At 40.9% G+C, this 17704-nt stretch overlaps 1 protein-coding gene across 1 annotated transcript; it reads right to left on the bottom strand.

Moving 5' to 3' along the window:
- Positions 1-12722: 12722 nt before the first annotated feature.
- LOC100692907 (polymeric immunoglobulin receptor-like) lies at positions 12723-17485 on the bottom strand. The gene is made up of 10 exons (XM_025897390.1): positions 17331-17485; positions 16880-16927; positions 16345-16665; positions 15859-16152; positions 15615-15726; positions 15377-15474; positions 15217-15254; positions 15023-15079; positions 14812-14868; positions 12723-13548 (listed from the first exon to the last, which is right to left on the bottom strand). The coding sequence occupies exons 2-10, from the start codon at positions 16923-16925 to the stop codon at positions 13495-13497; spliced, it is 1077 nt and encodes a 358-aa protein (XP_025753175.1). The 5' UTR covers positions 16926-16927; positions 17331-17485; the 3' UTR covers positions 12723-13494.
- Positions 17486-17704: the final 219 nt, after the last annotated feature.

Below are 17704 nucleotides of genomic sequence, written 5' to 3'. Positions count from 1 at the left end.
CGTGGAAGCCGGAGATGGTGGCGCTGCAGGCGACGGCGTGGAAGCCGGAGATGGTGGCGCTGCAGGCGAGGACGAGGCTGCAGCTGGACCAGGCGGGGCTGAAGACTGAGGCTGGACCAGGCGGGGCTGAAGCTGAAGCTGAAGCAGAGGCTGGACCAGGCGATGGCGTGGGTGATGCAGCCGATGAGGAGGCTGCAGCTGGCGAGGATGAAGACTCTGAGACGGCAGATGGTGGCGGCGTGGAAGCCGGAGACGGAGGCGCTGCAGCAGGTGACGCCGATGTGGCTGCTGCTGCCGGCGGCACTGAAGCAGATGAGGAGGCTGCTGCAGGCGGCGTGGATGAGGCTGGCGCTGCAGGCGGCGTGGATGAGGCTGGCGCTGCAGGCGGCGTGGATGAGGCTGGCGCTGCAGGCGGCGTGGATGAGGCTGGCGCGGCAGCTGGCGAGGGTGATGACGCTGGCGCGGCAGCTGGCGAGGGTGATGACGCTGGCGCGGCAGCTGGCGAGGGTGATGACGCTGGCGCGGCAGCTGGCGAGGGTGATGACGCTGGCGCGGCAGCTGGCGAGGGTGATGACGCTGGCGCGGCAGCTGGCGAGGGTGATGAGGCGGCAGCTGGCGAGGGTGATGAGGCGGCAGCTGGCGAGGGTGATGAGGCGGCAGCTGGCGGCTGGACGGACTCCTCGGGCCCTCCAGCTGACGAGGCAGGAGGCTGGCTAGGTTCTTCTGAACCTCCAGCTGACGAAGCTGAAGGCTGGACGGGCTCCTCGGGCCCTCCAGCTGACGAAGCTGAAGGCTGGACGGGCTCCTCGGGCCCCCAGCTGACGAAGCTGAAGGCTGGACGGCCTCCTCGGGCCCCCCAGCTGACGAAGCTGAAGGCTGGACGGCCTCCTCGGGCCCCCCAGCTGACGAAGCTGAAGGCTGGACGGGCTCCTCGGGCCCCCCAGCCAAAACAGTCTCAGAACCAGTGGGCACCGGGGCCCCTGGCAAACACGGAACAGGACCAGCAGGCACACGGGCCTCTGGCAGGGACAGGACAGGACCAGCAGGCACACGGGCCTCTGGCAGGGACAGGACAGGACCAGCAGGCACACGGGCCTCTGGCAGGGACAAGACAGAACCAGCAGGCACACGGGCCTCTGGCAAACACACAGCAGACTGCAGCTGCACAGAGCATTGATTCTGCTCAGGCAGTGACGGCCGCTTGCAGTACTCAGCTGGCTTCTTTATGTCCAGGGGGCCAGAGTTAACTGAATGCTGATATTTAACCTCTGGGGAGGCCCCGGAAAGAGTAAAAGTCTCTGATTTAGCCAGGTCTTGAGGAGCAGCAAAAGTCGGTGTGGGGCTATCCTCCTCCTGAAACTGAGTGGGTGGAGATGGTGGCTGAGGAGCGGGCAGTGCTAATGGCTGAGGTGCTGGCAATACAAGAGAGTGCACTGAACTCGACTGAACAGACTGGAGAACAGGTTGTAGTGGTGGTTGTGGTAAAGGTGGAACTGGTGATTGAGAGAATGACTGAGCTACAGGGGACTGGGCTGCTACAGGCTGAAGTATCGGGTGAGGAGAGGATGAAACTAGCGGTGGAGAAGATGGTTGAACAACAGGTAATGAGGACACTGGAGACTGACCTGATGATAAGGCTAGTGACTCTTCTGCCAACTGAGCTACTGACTTGGTTATGGATTGTAATAAGGTTTGTAGTAAGTCTAGCTGTGGTTGTGACTGTGCTATGGGTAATGAGGCTGAATGTGGTGGAGGTGGCGACTGGGCTTCGGGCCGGGCGGCTAACTGAACAGCCATAGCCCCAGGATAAACACTTCCAGTCTTGACTCCTGGGTCCGAAGGAGCATCAGACGCACAGTCTTTTGACTCAACGGGAAAACGATCGCTCTCAAAATGATTACTTTCATTTTCCCCAACAGGAGAAACACGAGTCCCAGAGTTCATGAAGCCGGCGTTAGCGGCCTTGGGGGAAACAGTGTGTTTATCCCTTGACACAGAAGGCGAATGTAGCGAGACTTTGTCACTCACCTTAGGCGGTTGTTCGAAAAGAGTCCCAGGCTCCTGCTGGAGCGGTGAGTGCTGGCGGCGCGTTCGCCGCTTACTCGTAGAAGAGGGAGCAGCGCTGGCAGAATGCGACGAGGGATGACTCGGCTGAGGCTGCTCCTGCTGTGATGTTGAAACGCTGGGTGAGTCGGGTGGCACGATAATAATCCCTAACATCTTATAGAATGCCTGAGCCGGCGTAAGCTGGTTGCTTGCGGGCTCGTAGTAATCCTCCCGGGACCGGCTGGAGCGTTTTCTGCGAGACCGGGGCGTCCAAGGGGAGGAAGCAGATGAGCGGGCCGAAGTGTAGGCTGCTAGCGAGGAATGGCAGCACGGAGGCCCTCCAAGCGCTAGCCGGGTCCCGTCAAAACGGGAGCTGCGCTTCCACCGTGAGTCCGCTGGGTCCGTGTACTGGTCGCGTCGTTCTGTCATGGCTCGGCTGTGTGCAGGCAGGCAGAGAGGAAGGACCCAAAACGCAGGACTCGAGGAGGCGGAAGAAACTCAAAATACACAGCTTTATTGCTGGGATGAAGCAGAACAGAAAAACACTAACTAAACTGGGAGTACAGAATAACTAGACAGATAGGCAGGCTGGCAAACAGAGCACACAGAGGATGTGAGGGTGAACAGACGTTAACGACGCGACAGAGAACAAAGGAAACACAGGGCTTATATACACATGGCAGTAATCAAGGGATGAGAGACAGGAGGGGAACACACCTGGGAGAAATCAGAGCTGACGGGACAGGGGAAACGTAAACTGAACACACTCACATGAGACGGGGACCTTCAGAATAAAACAGGAAGCACACGACAGACAGAGACACAGATGCAGACTCATAAGCAAGCACAATAACATCACGGACAGAGAGAGAAGACCAACCACAGGCCACCTAAACTAAACATGAGGGCAAGCTAACAAAACCCAAACCAGAAATACTCATCATCGGCAAAGGAACAGAACACAATTACAATCAAAACAGCACCACCAGAGGATAAGAAATGATCCATAATGCAAAAAATAAACCAAAGCATAAGAAACCCAAAATGCTGGGTCGAACCGACCCAGGACCGTGACAAAGGGCATGCTTTCTCCAGGTGCAAGGCAGCCTTAAAAGATGCAAATGAGGGAAAATCCTTTACAGCTTTAACAGAAATAAACATTTCTTTGTTTCTTTTTTTTTAAAAAGCCAAAAACACAGCCAAACCAGTCATTAATGGCCTCTCGGTGTGTTAAAAATGTTCAGGAATATAACATAACCAAGTAAGAGAGAGAGCAACTTTTATCGATTTCAAATAAAGATTTTGTGTATTAAAGTATTTGGTTGTTTGGTATTTTTTGACATCTTAACACAGCGTTACCTGTTTAAGATAAATAAGAAGTTTTATAACAATAATTTCGAGGCCATTTTCATGGACATTTTGATCAGTCACAGTAAAAAAAAAACCCCACAGGGCTGCACTCTGTTTATTGCACTGAATTATTTCCTTGTGAGCATGGTACTAAAAGATTAATAAATTACAGTGTGAAATATTATACTCAAGAAGTAAATATGTCTCTGTAAACTGCTGAGTGCTGTGAAGCCCTCTGAAACTGACACTTAAGGTCATTCAGAGAGTTAACATGCGAGACAAAGCATTGCTGATTAAAGGTCTGTGTTGCAAGTGAGATCAGGCTGACACTGTTTAATCTTTCTGTAAATTATATTTTCTCAGTCAGGAAGAGGTAATAACATAACATAAATAATATAATCTCGATTATCCCCAATAAACTGTAAGCATCAGCATCAAAGGATTATCCTAACCTCTATTTTCAGATTTTGTGACAACTCATAGCACATATTAAACATTTTTGTTTATATACTACTCCCAATTCCTGCACTGTCAATGTTAATCAGTGTTATTATATTATGAGAATGCATATTATTGTTAGTAAATGTGAGTTTATGGGAGTCCATAAAGATTTTGAATATTGTGGATGATAATTTTTATATCTCATCTACAGCAGAAAAAAAATACAGTTTACAATAGAGGAACTAGGAGGAAGGCAAGTTTGAAGTGTTGCATTTGCACGTTGCATTAATTCAAAAATAGATCCAGACTTGACTGTGGTTCATGTGTTTTAATTCTTCTCACTCACAGGCATGGCTGCTCATCTCATCGTTCTTCTCCTCTTCAATGTGCTCAAAGGTCAGTCACAGGAGTCATTTAAATACCTCATGTTTCAAAGGTGAATATCAGCAGATTATTAAATTAATGACTATTGATACATTTTGTATTATTCACTTTTGTACTTTATAATACTTTAAAGTGTCTACATGTACAAGAGACAAGTGAACGAAGAATGTTTTAAGTAAACAGAAGCATTCAAATACTTTATTCGCTCTTGTTGCAGGAGTTCACAGCATAACTACAGTCAGTAAAGTATCAGTGGAAGCTGGAAAATCTATCTCCATCCCATGTCTATATGGGTCCAAATACCAAAACCATGTGAAGTACTTGTGTGAAGGACAGACATGGGACTCCTGCAGATATGCAGTGAAAACAAATGAAGCAGACCCTTCAGGAAAATATTTAATCTCTGATGAAAAAAAGCAGAACATTTTCACCGTTACTATAAACGAGCTGACAGATAAAAACACTGATTACTGGTGTGTGGTGGAGATTAATAATGGACCAGATTATAAAAAGTATTTTCAGCTGTCAGTTATCAGTGGTAAGTGCCTATTTTCATGCACATTTCAAATAGTTTATTATTTCCTTCAGAAAAATAAACAACATGTAGGTTTTTCAGAAAGACTGAATGTGCTCTTATTTGTCATTCATTCATTAGATATGAAGTCTGAAATACCAATGAATTTTTTATTGAGCACTTTTTAAAATCTGTTCATTTTTTATTTGTTTTACCTGAAGGTACCCCCAGTGTCTATGTCGATCATCAGAGGATTACAGGATATATTGGAGAAAACATAACCATCAGATGTCACCACAGTAACTCTGGAGCAATGAAGTGGTGCAGGCTGGACAGGAACTGTGTGACAGGATCATCTGGATCCACAGATAGAACAACAGTGACGACTTACATGAGAGAACAAAATGTTTTCACAGTGACCATGAGTGGACTAAGGTCAAACGACAGTGGCTGGTATTTGTGTGCTGAAGGGGACATTCAGATACCAGTATATTTAAATGTTACAGAGAAACCAATTACTACTACTACTACTGCAGGTAATAATAAATGTAAAAACATTTTCATGAATTCTACATATTCTAAGTGTTAGGACTGTAAGAGGTATTAGCATAATAATCGTTACAGTACACTACTGATGATGTTCTTTGTTGAAATATAGCCTCTACCCCTACTACTGCTACTGGCAGTAGTACTAATCATACTGTTACTGGAAATGGAACAATTACTACAATGGAACAATGGAACATTTCTACAGTAGAAGAAAATAAAGAACACAGGTCAGATATTTTTTTCTTCGTTTCTTTATATTTTTATGCAGTATTTAGTGGTAAAATGTTTTGTGTAAGAAAGATTCTACAAACATTTTTACAGATGCTATTATTACTTATTGAACTAAATTCTGTTTATAAACTGCATGTTGTAGATCTTCATTTGACCCAATGATCCTCATCATCCCTCTGAGTGTGTTGACCTTGATTGTAATTGTGATGCTTTTCATCTGCTTTTTAATGAGACACAGTAAGTCTATTAGAAATTTGAATAAAATCCATTTCAAATTTATTTGCAAATCTTTAGAAATAATTCAACATTTAAGTTATTGTGCGTTGTTACAAAGAGTCAGTAACAGTCATTTTGTTTTATTAGAGCAGAACAAAGCAGAATCATCAGCCACAGCAATGGTAAGTTGTACTGATTTACTTCTATGTGGGCATCGTACATGATACTAAAAGAATAGAGAAAGTGAAACAGTTTCATAATTACAGTTTGGCAGATGTTTGAACTGTGTTTTGTTCTTCAATGCAGACTGGAGATGAAGTAACATACTCTGAAGTCAGACCCAAGAAAAGACGTTCACCCAAGGTAACCAAGTACAGCAGTATCAAGCAATTCAAATCTGAGAATTTTCAGTGAACATACCGGTCATCTGAGAGTACATTGGATATATAATCTATTATAGATTCATTTCTAATATGTCTGAGAAAATTGAATCCTTATATGGGAAACTGTTCTTGTATTTTTTATAACTTGCAAAATAAAACAGCTATCAGAAGAAATTAGATCATGAGTCACAAAGCTGTATTTTGCTTCTGAAGATTCAAACCTCTACCTCTTCTCTTTCATTTAAATACTGGTATTTTATCAATAACACTGATACCTGGCACTTAGACTAGTGAGAGTACTAGAATAGTAGAGAAGTACCCACCAGATTTGTAAATGTAGGTTACCCTAACATACTAGAACTGCACATTTACACTTGAGAATATACGTAGAGTTTAATGTATTTTTTCTTAAAGCACAGCAGAAATGTAAATAGTCCAATTTCTATATTTCTTCTCTTCCAGAGTTCATTTGCTGAAAGTGATGTGGAAATCATGTACAGTTCAGTTGTTAAGAAAAAGTGTACGGAAAGGGTAAATATTAAATGACCTGAAACCAAACACACACTGTATCTCACTCCCTGTGTTTCCTTGATTTCAAATCATTTTACTTGTTGTCCTGATATGACATGTTTCACTTTGAATTTGGTCACATTTTGCCTTTTCTCTCTAATTATCATTTGCTTCTGTTCTCCAACAGGGTGACAGAGAAGCCACAGAAGTTACATACAGCACATTAGCTGAAATGTTTTAATATTAAAACTTTTCTTGGAGTTGTATCTCTTTTATCTGTACCTTTTATTACTGGAGTATTTGTATTTGCTGCTGTGTTATCTTTTTTCATTTACTTGTTATGTAGTAACTGTTAACCTTAACCCTTTTAACTGTTTTGTAAACAAGTTCATTTCTGCATAGCTGCAAATTTATTCAGAGAAGCATTGAGCTGTTTTTGTTTCTTCTTTTTCAAGATCATTGACACATGTTTTCATTCTTGTAATAAAGAAGCTTTGCAGACTGTTAGACTGTGTACTCTTAGATAGTTTTAGATATTCCACAATCACCTGTAAGTAGTATTATTGTAATGTGGAAGCATTTTAGGAAATAGAGTGTCTCAGCCATGAAGTGGTAAACCATGTAAATCTATAGAAGAGGTTCACCGAGTTCTGAAGCATATACTGCATAAACGTTGCCAATGCTCTGCTGACCCAGTCACTGCAGAGCCCTGAAACATCGCTGGTATTAACATGAGCATAAAAACTGTGCCTTCTGGAGCTTCATGACATGGTTTTCCATGGCTGTGCTGCTCCTGTAGGTGTAATGTGTTGTTGGCCCAGTACTTTTGTCCATGTTGTCTATTTTCATTATCTGAATTTATGTGTACAACATAGGTGAATAAAAACAAAAACAAAAACAAAAAATAAACACTTGTATATGTTGTAGATGCTTGGCTTTACACCCAGTCTACAAAAAATATAAAAGTCTATCTTTTATATTGGTTTTATTCGGATTTTAGTGTTTGTGTGTAGTTTTGTTTTCTGTTTTTTTTGCATGATTTTATTCTGTTTGTATTGCATGTTTTTAGTGTGGTATTTGACATTGTTTTAATCCACTGTGGACTGGCTGGGCATGGGACAAATTAGCTGATAGGGATCACCTGCTGAGACAGGGGTGTGTCCAGAGGTGGCCTATCAGCTGTCTAAAGACCTATTAAAAGAAAGCTAGCTGAGCACTGGAGGAGGGAGGCCTCAGACAGGAAATGAACACAAGAAGGCCTGGTGAAAAAGAGCGACCTGCTGTCTGATCGTTGGGGTGCGGCTCTTCATCTGGAGACGGACCAGTCAGCGTGACGTAGCGACCCAGTTCCGACAGCAGGAACGGCGACAGTAGGAGACAACGCGTGTGTTTCGCAGCAGGTATACCTCTGCCTGCATTTGTGAGTAGTGTGTCCACTGTTGTTCACCGGGTGCAGCCGTGTTGATAAAGGGTCAACATTACTATAAGCCAGGGCCGCTTCCGGGACGAATTTTCTGGCTCTTATCTGTTTATTTACGGGGTGCTGACGCGAGGGGTACCGTGGCGGCATCCCACGACGGACTCCAGTGTAGAATGCGAGCTGGACTGGGATGTGATGGGCCCAGTGAAGGGACGAGAGGGGGACAGGAGGCTCCTCCTTGTCTGTCTGGGACGAGGCTGGCGTGGACCCCGCTCTGGAGAAGGAATTTCTGGCCTGCTGGTGGACCAATATTGAACATTTATCTGGGGTTGTGGGATATGGATTTTAGTGCATGTAGAAAATTGTATTTTTGTAGAATTGGGTTTATTCCTGGGGGATTTTAGTATATTGATAACATTTTATTGAGTACACTTTTTAAGAGGTTTTTTTTAATTTTTTTTATTTGTGCTCCCTGGCCTGGGAATAATCAGTTTCTGATCAGACCTACATCATCCCTGTGTCCTGGTTACTGGCCTGCTTGCTCTCCCCCCCCCCCCTTTATCCAAAGAACCATCCTCTTTAGTAAGACACTCCTGCGGATCAGCTTTAGTGTCTACGTTACAGACCATAGAGTAAGAGGAACTACATTTGAAGTGCTGCTATTTAGTTTTAAGCAAACACAAACCAGGAAATACTCTCAGCACACTAATATGACGGATGATGCGAGAAAGAAAAGAAGCAGCCTGCAGGCTGTGTATTTTAAAAAAAAAATAAAATAAAAAAAAAAGACAGAAATACTGTAAAATATAAATACATACAGCAAAATATTGAATGAATAGAGCACAAAAAGTTCACTCGGAAGGTTTGCAGTGATATTTTAGTTCCTGTTTGTCACTATTAATCTGACATTATTTCTACACAGCACAAATAGGCCTACATAAACATGTTCATGCCCCACTCGTTGCTGCTGTGTGCTGTAACAATGCGTCAGCGAGCCGCCATATGGAGGAAAATATCTACATTAAATTAAATGTCATCATAAGCCGTTGACTTTCCAACCTATTTGGATACAGTTTGGTTCATTAGAAATGCCAGACTTAGTAACGTTTAATATGTTTCCAGGTTTCACGCCAAAATCAAAAATGCGTTCTGTGGGTGCTGTTTATGATGTTCTGCTTGAAAAACTGACAAAAGGGTAAAAATCACTTTAAAACTTTGAAATCAGAGATGCAAACTGTTTCTGCTTTCGGAGTCCAATTATATTGTATATCCGTCATAAATATATTTTCTGCATTTAATCTTTGTCTATCTTTTTCATTCATGTCTGGGTTTTAACTGAATGCCAGCATTTAATGTAATATGTTTACTGTCCCTGCACTGCTATTTTTGCCACAACAGAAGAAAAAGCAAACACACAAAGGGCACTGTTTAGGTGCTTTGCTATTACTACCGCTATTATAATAAAAACATTATTCACATTTTCTCTGAAATATCGGCCTTGGACACCTTATGTAAACACTCGGTAAAAAGGATCCTAAATATGTAGAAGAATGAGAGATTAAAACTTTATTGAAAATGGCAAAATAAATACATTCATAAATAAATTTTGTTTTAAATCAGATTTGATGTCACGTGATAGACATGAGCCGTCTCAACCTAATTTGCATATAGAATGTTTTAATGTTTGTTACAGTGAAGTGGAGTCTGTGAAGTAACTAGTGTTCGGTATCATCTTTAGTGGTTTTTTGCCGGTTAGACGTTCACATCGCCACATTTCTGAAAACATTTAAACAAGTTTTGAAGTTGTCTCTATAAAGATTTTCGATTCGTCTTTAACAAAAAAAGAACATCAGTCTACTGCGTTGGTTTGTTTTGCCGTGTCTCAAAACAACTATCAACCGAGATTCAGAGGACCTCCTCCTCACTGCGCTGGACAGTACGGTCCCCCCGGTGAATACAATGGTCTCAGAAAAGCTTTTGAGAACTGCAGGAGGGAAAACCTTCATCTATGAGAGAGCAAGTACCAACTGAAAAGTCGCCTAAACAGTCTTCTGTTCTGGCAGAGAGGAGGAATTTATGCCATAAGGATGGGCTTGTAGCTCTTAGAGAAGAAATGGAGTCCAAATACAAGCAACTGGAGAAAAGAAATGAAAAGCTGGAACAAGAAAACAAAATCCTAGAAGAAGGGAAGCAGCTAGACGCGGATGAGTTGAAGGAAAAGCTGTCAGACGCATACTCAAGAATTGAAGCAGAAAATGAGTACCAGCAAATTCTAAGGGAGAAACATTTGGAAGAAGTCCAAAATTTGAAGGAGAAATGTCAAGACCTGGAACAGAAGCAGGCATTGTTGGAGGACAAAAATAGAGAAATTGAGGAAGAGAAGAAAAAAGTAGAAGGCAAATATACAGAGCTTGAGCAGAAGCATAAAGAAGTCCAGGACAAGAGCACAGAAATGCTTCAGGAGAAGATCCAACGCCTGCAAAAATATGAAGAACTTGAGAGGATTCACAAAGAACTGCAAAGCAGAAACAGTGAAATCCAGGAGGATCAGAAAAAGCAGAAACAAGAGGAGCTTGAACAAAAGGGCAAAGAAGAGGATGAAAAGTTTAACAAACTGCAGGAAGATTTTGAGAAGATTCAAGCAGACAATGAAAACCTCAAAGAAAAAAAACACACTGGAGATGAAAAACGATGAGTTGCAGGCGCAAGAAAAGCAAAACAAAAAAGGATTCTGGTTTTTCAAGAGGAAGTCAAGCAAGAAAGAGGAAAAACCAAAACAAGACCAGGAAAGTGTAGAGAAAGAAGAAAAAGTAGAAAAGATAAATGACAAAGTAGAAGAAAAAGAGAAAGGAAAGAAGAAGAAGAAGACAGGCTGCTGGAGCTGGTTTTTCAGGAGTAACAAAGGTTCTGGTGAGATGAGAGTGGAAGAGGCTGCTGAGTCTGGACAACTGTAGGAGGTTCTCCGTTCTCCATTTCATTACTATTCACATCTCCAGCCGTATCCTCCATGCACCTCCCTCTACCCTCCATCTACCCCCTTCTTCCCTCCTCCTCCTACCCCTGCGACCTCCATTTGCCATCTCCATCGACAGGTCTTTCTATGTGAAGATCTGTTTTCTCTGTATCATAATAAAAAATAAAGTTGAACATAATCAGAACTAAATAAGCATTTGTTTTTATGAGAAAGCACAATTATACAACCCATTTCCCTATAAACTAAAAACCAGTGGGTAAACAGACTAATGAAAAGGTAAGAAAACTTGTTAAATATGACAGACTGTGACTCCACTTGAAACCTGATAACCTGAGTTCTCAGCTTTCAGGAGGTAGAAATGGTTCCAGCTTTTGGAGAATTATGAGGATGGTGAACACTGTAGACCCTTCAGCTGTGCATAAAATCACTGAAAAATATACTGTCACACCACACAAAAATGAGAGTCTGGCTTTAGCTGTGTACTTCTATCTATAAATTAGCCTTCTTGTTATTTTAATGATCATAAATTGCTGCTGTTTAAACTACACAGATACCAGGGAGCTGATAAACTTTTAGTATAATAAATTAAATAAAGTAAGGACTTCTGGGAAGTGGACACCTCCCCTGGCCCGTCAGCTTTTGGCCAATCCTTCATGATCTTCCTCCCACACCCAGGAGTCTTTCACCACAAACACCACACCTCCTTTTTCTCCGCACGGCGCTGCTTTCACAGGCAGCTTTGAAGCTCCTATCAGCTGCTGCAATCAGTTTTTGTCAAAGTGGCTTTTATATCTGGGTAAAAAGTGTCATTGACATTTAAAATTTGTTTTTCAAGAGAGATCTAGCCAAGAGGAAAGCAGAAATTGTAAGAAATATAACATCACAGTTCTGTAAACTTAGTTGAAGTCACTAAAACGGACTGGATTGATGACAATATGGGTACAAATAGGCAGAGTCATAAAGACACTTCAAAAACGGTCATTTGTTTATTTTAAACATAACCCCCATAAATCTCAACTGCACATTATAATGTGCTGTATTTTTTTTAAACTAAAAATCAAATACTTTCCTGAAATTTATGACTTGTTTGTTTTACAGCATTATAGCATATGTACCAGTGACATCTGTCACACAAGTACAAGTTTATATATTGGGAATCATGGAGACAGAGATACATTTTTATGCTGTTACTGAAACTTTGCTGACTGTAGTTATGCTGTAATCCCTGTAACAAGAACAAATAACTTTTTTAATGTATGTAACGTGTTTTAATGATTATGTTTACTTCAAAAATTCTTCATTCACATTACTGGATTTGAAGCCTTTGAAACACGAGGTATTTTACAACTCTTGTGACAGACCTTCAAGTACACTGAAGAGAAAAAGAAAAACAATAAGTAGCCATGCCTGTGAGTGCACTCCACTGGCTCTATTTTGAAATGTATGCAATATCCAACACTTCAAACGTGCCTTGCTACTAGTTCCTCATACAGTACTTGTGGTCTTATTTTTAGTTACTTCAATTTTATAATTTGTTGTAGGTTAGAACCAAGCATCTACATCATTTAGAAGCTATATAAACAAAGTACAACAAATACAAAGGTTGATGTTGATGCTTAGAGCAAAAAGACAGGTCTATGCTTCTTGTGTTAGTTTAACGGACCCAAGAGCAGACACAAAGGGACAAAGAACTTGACTTGAGTGTTAAAGAGAAAACGAGCCTTTATTACGGCTGATTACAAGAAACAAAACAAGGCAACATGGTGAAAACTAAACTAAATCCTAAACTGGGAACACTAGGGCAGACTATGAACAACTATGAACATGATTTTGCACTGGGGCATGAGAGGAACTATGACATCAAAAAACATGAACTAGAAACGTGAACATGCCCAGAACAAAAAATCATGAAAAAACCTTGACAAGCCGAGATGGGTGGTAACACAGAAGACTGAAAGAACACACACAGACTAAAATACACACAGGGGAGTTTAGGGGAAGTGGAAACACACGAACAAACAGCTGACAGAACAGACCATAATAACACCATAGGGGAAGTGTAAACTGAGCACACAGAACAGGGAAGCAAGATTTTCAAAATAAACAGGAAACATGACGGGATGCAGACATGATACCAACTTGACAACATGAACCAACAAGGGAGACTAAAACACAAGGGGTGATGACACAAAAGGACCTAATAGACAAAGGACTAAACACTGAGCAACTTAGGAGCTTTAAGATAACAAGATGAACTTAACATAGAGGAATGTTGGTCACAGACCCAGCCCGTGACAACAACTTTGCAGGAATAGGTTTTTTTTTACAAAATATTTGAAAAGACAAAGAAAATATTTACTACATAACATGTTGATGACATCACATAACACATTACACCATTTATCTCACAAGGACTCCAGTAACATAGGTACAGAGAAAGTTAAGATTGCAAAAAAAGTTTGAATGTCAAAGCATTTCAGTAGAGATTAGCTAATACGCTGTATGTAACTTCTGTTTCTTTTCCTTCAGCCTGTTGGGGAACAGAAACAAATGTGACAATTACGAAGACAAAAGGAAAGAAAAATGTGACCAAATTAAAAGGAAACAAAGGAAGTGAGAAACGGTGTGTGGTTGGTTTCAGGTCTTTTAATATTTACCCTTTTATTACGCTGTTTCTCAACAACAGAACTGTGCACGAGTTCCATGTCACTTTCAGCAAATGAACTCAGAAACTGAGCACTTTACACTTCTGCTGTGCTTTAAGAAAAAAATATGAAGCCTACTTGTATTCCTAAATATAAACGTGTATTTGTACTATGTTAGGGTTACCTCAGGTGATTTTTCCCCACATTTCCATGACTGGAGACTTTTCTGCTACTGTAGCACTCTCACTTTTGTAAGTGCAGGGTGTCAGTGTTGTTGACAAAATATCAGTATTTAAAAAAATTAAGAGATAAAAGTTTGACTTATCAGAAGCAAAATACAGCTTTGTGACTCATGATCTTGTCATGCGGCGGCTGTGTGAAGGCGAGAGAGGACCCAAATGCACGGCTCAAGACACGCGGGGATAACTCAAAAGGCAGGTCTTCATTAATAGGAACATAAGAAGTCATACAAAACTATACTGGGAGAAACTAAAGCTGAGGCACTGGGAAGACACGAGGGAATGCACACAACCTAGAGGGACAACGCAACAAGGAACAAAGGGATACTGTGACATAAATACACAGAAGGTAATGAGGGAAGTGGGAACACACGGGGAACACAGCTGAGGACAATTACCTATGACAGAGCGGGGAGGACACGAAACTGAAAATACTGACACCAAGATGTGGACCTTAAACACAACACAGAGTACACAGAGAGGAGCACAGAGAGAGGCAGAGAACAAGAAGGAATACACGAGGGGATGAGGAGAATACAGAACACAAAGGATGGGAACACGGTACCAGAACAAACACCACAATATAAGCACGGACACAGGGGGAATCCAAATACCAAACCAAACAATCCTATGAACGTAAAGAACAAAATACAAAACCACAGGAAAACCAAGAACACTGGGTCAAAATGACCCAGGACCATGACAGATCTAATTACTTCTGATAGCTGCCGTTGTATTTTTCAAGTTATAAAAACACACAAGAACAGTTTACCCTATGAGGATTGATTTTTCTCAGACATATTAGAAATGAATCTGTAATAGATTACACATCCAATGTACTGTCAGATGACCGATATGTTCACTGAAAATTCTTAAATTTAATTGCTTGATACTGCTGTAGGTGGTTACCTTGGGTAAACGTTTTTTCTTGGGTCTGACTTCAGAGTATGTTACTTTGTCTCCAGCCTGCATTGAAGTACAAAACATAGTTCAAGTCATAAAAAACACACAAGAATAGTTTATTGTATGAGGATTCATTTTATCAAACATATTAAAAATTAACCAGTATGTTCACTGAAAATTGTACACTTAATGTCTTCATAGTACTGCAGTTGGTTACCTTGGGTGAACATTTTTTCTTGGTTCTAACTTCAGAGTATGTTACTTCCTCTCCAACCTGGATTGAAGAACATAACACAAGTAAAACATCCGTAAACTGTCATTATGAAAGTTTGCCCTGTGATGTACTTTTCCTATTTTTTTTAGTATCATGTACCATGCCCACAGGGGGGAAAAACAGTCAGTATAACTTACCATTGCTGTGGCTGATGATTCTGCTTTGCTCTGTTCTAGTAAAATAAAACTGCTGTTATTAACTGTGTGTACGATGCAGAATAACCTAAATATTCATTTCATTTTAAAGATTTCCTAGTACATTTTCCACAAATCTAAATCAAAGTTCAGTGAGACTTACTGTGTCTGAGTATAAACCAGATGAACAGCACCACAATTACGATCACGATCAAAACACTCAGAGGGATGATGAGGATCTTTGGGGGAAATGATGAAGCTCTGCAACATGCAGTTTGAAAACAGATAATTAGCTTTATTTAGTCAGTAAAAAAATAACAAAATAAAAAATCATTATACAGATTCCCTTAAAAAGTACAGTATTACTAAATGCTGCATATAAAAAATAACAATAATCTGACCTGTGTTGTTTATTTTCTACAATTGTAAAATTATTCCATTGCTCCATTGTAGTAAATTTTCCATTTCCAGCAACAGCGTGAGAAGTAATACTGATAGTAGTAGGGGTAGTGGCTATAATTCAAAAAAGAACATCATCAGTAGAGTACTGTAACAATGACTATCTTAATATCTCTTAGAGTACTAACATTTACAATGGATGGAATTCACATACATGTAGAATTTATAATCACTTGCAGTACTTACTAGTGTTCTCAGTAACAGTTAAATATACTGGTATCTGAATGTCCCCTTCAGCACACCAATACCAGCCACTGTTCTCTGACTTTAGTCCACTCATGGTCACTGTGAAAACATTTGGTTCGCTCATATGAGCGGTCACTGTTGTTCCATCTATAGATCCAGGTGATCCTGTCACACAGTTCCTGTCCAGCCTGCACCACTTCATTTCTCCAGAGTTACTGTGGTGACATCTGATGGTTATGTTTTCTCCAATATATCCTGTAATCATCTGATGATCAACATAGAGACTGGGAGTACCTTCAGGTAAAATGAATACAAAAATGGAAACAATAGATTATCGGGGGAAAATAACTGGTAATTCTGACTTCATATCAATTCTCATTAGGTTTAAATGACAAATAAAAGCACATTCAGTCACTGTTAATAAATATTCCAAGGAAAACCCTCATTTTTTCAGAAAAAAATTGGCGTATAAAAATAGGCACTTACCATTGGTAACTAAAAGCTGAAAATACTGTCCATGATCTGGTCCATTATTAATCTCCACCACACACCAGTAATGAGTGTTTTGATTTGTCAGATGGTTTACAGTCACAGTGAAAATTTGCTGTTTTTTGTCATCGGAGATTAAATATTTTCCTGAAGGGTCTGGTTCATTTGTTTTCACTGCATGTCTGCAGGACGTCCAAAAATATCCTTTACACAAGTACTTCACATGGTCTGTGTATTGGTAGTGATAGAGACATGGGATGGAGATAGATTTTCCAGCTTTTACTGAAACTTTACTGACTATAGTTATGCTGTGAACTCCTGCAACAAGAACAACGTGTTTTGATGGTTATGTTTACTTAATACATTCTTTGTTCACTTATCTTGCACACTTATCTTGCACATGTTGATAAATTATAGTAATGTCAAGCATAAAATTAAATAATGTAAAAAAAAAACTAACAGTCATTCACTTTTTCATCTGCTGACATTAACCTTTGAAAAATGAGGTATTTAAATGATTCATGTCACCAACCTTTTAGCACACTGAAGAGGAAAAGAACGATGAGATGAGCAGCCATGCCTGTGAGTGAGTGGAATTAGACACAGTCAAGTCTGGATCTATTTTTGAATTTATGCAACATGCAAATGCAACAATCCTTCCTTCCTCTTGTTTCCCCTACTATCAGGTGTTATTTTCTATTTTTGTTTTATCTTTTGCTGTAGAGTAGGTATAGAAATTGCCATCGACAACATTTAAAAGCTTTTGGCAGTACGGGGAAGCACGGATTACTAAATAGATGCGCCCGTGTTGCGTGCTGACTCGACCCAAACGCGGCAAAGACCTGGCGATGGGTTGGAAGATGCACGCAGTTTAATTTAGTAACACCAAGAGCGCAGACCGCGGATTCGGACAGAAATCGATGTTATGAATTGGAGCGGGAACACGACCGGGATGGCAGAGTGCAAAGACACACAGCACTTACGGAACCTACGGTGAAGGAAGGCTGACGATCAGAAGGTATCGGAGCTCCTGACACGAAAGTAACGACGTCTGAGCGAAGAACAGGTGGGTGGATCTTACTTTTAAAGCCAATCTCCGCGGTCACCCGACCACTACTTGACAACTTTATGGACTCATTTACTTATTGCTACAAGTAAACATTAATATGCATTCCCATAATACTGAATAACACTGACAGTACATGAAGTGAAAGCAAAAAATAAAAATGTTTAATATGTGCTCTGAGTTTTCACAAATCCTGAAACTAGAGGTCAGGATTATCCATTGATGTTGATGCTTTTGATGCTTCTTTATTTCATTTAAACCAGGCATCGTGTCAATGATCTTAAAGACAGC

The sequence above is a fragment of the Oreochromis niloticus genome, linkage group LG13 (assembly GCF_001858045.2).
Source record: "Oreochromis niloticus isolate F11D_XX linkage group LG13, O_niloticus_UMD_NMBU, whole genome shotgun sequence".
NCBI lineage: Eukaryota > Metazoa > Chordata > Actinopteri > Cichliformes > Cichlidae > Oreochromis > Oreochromis niloticus.
Note: the sequence above shows the minus strand (reverse complement) of the source record. Positions and strands in the feature narration are given on the sequence as shown.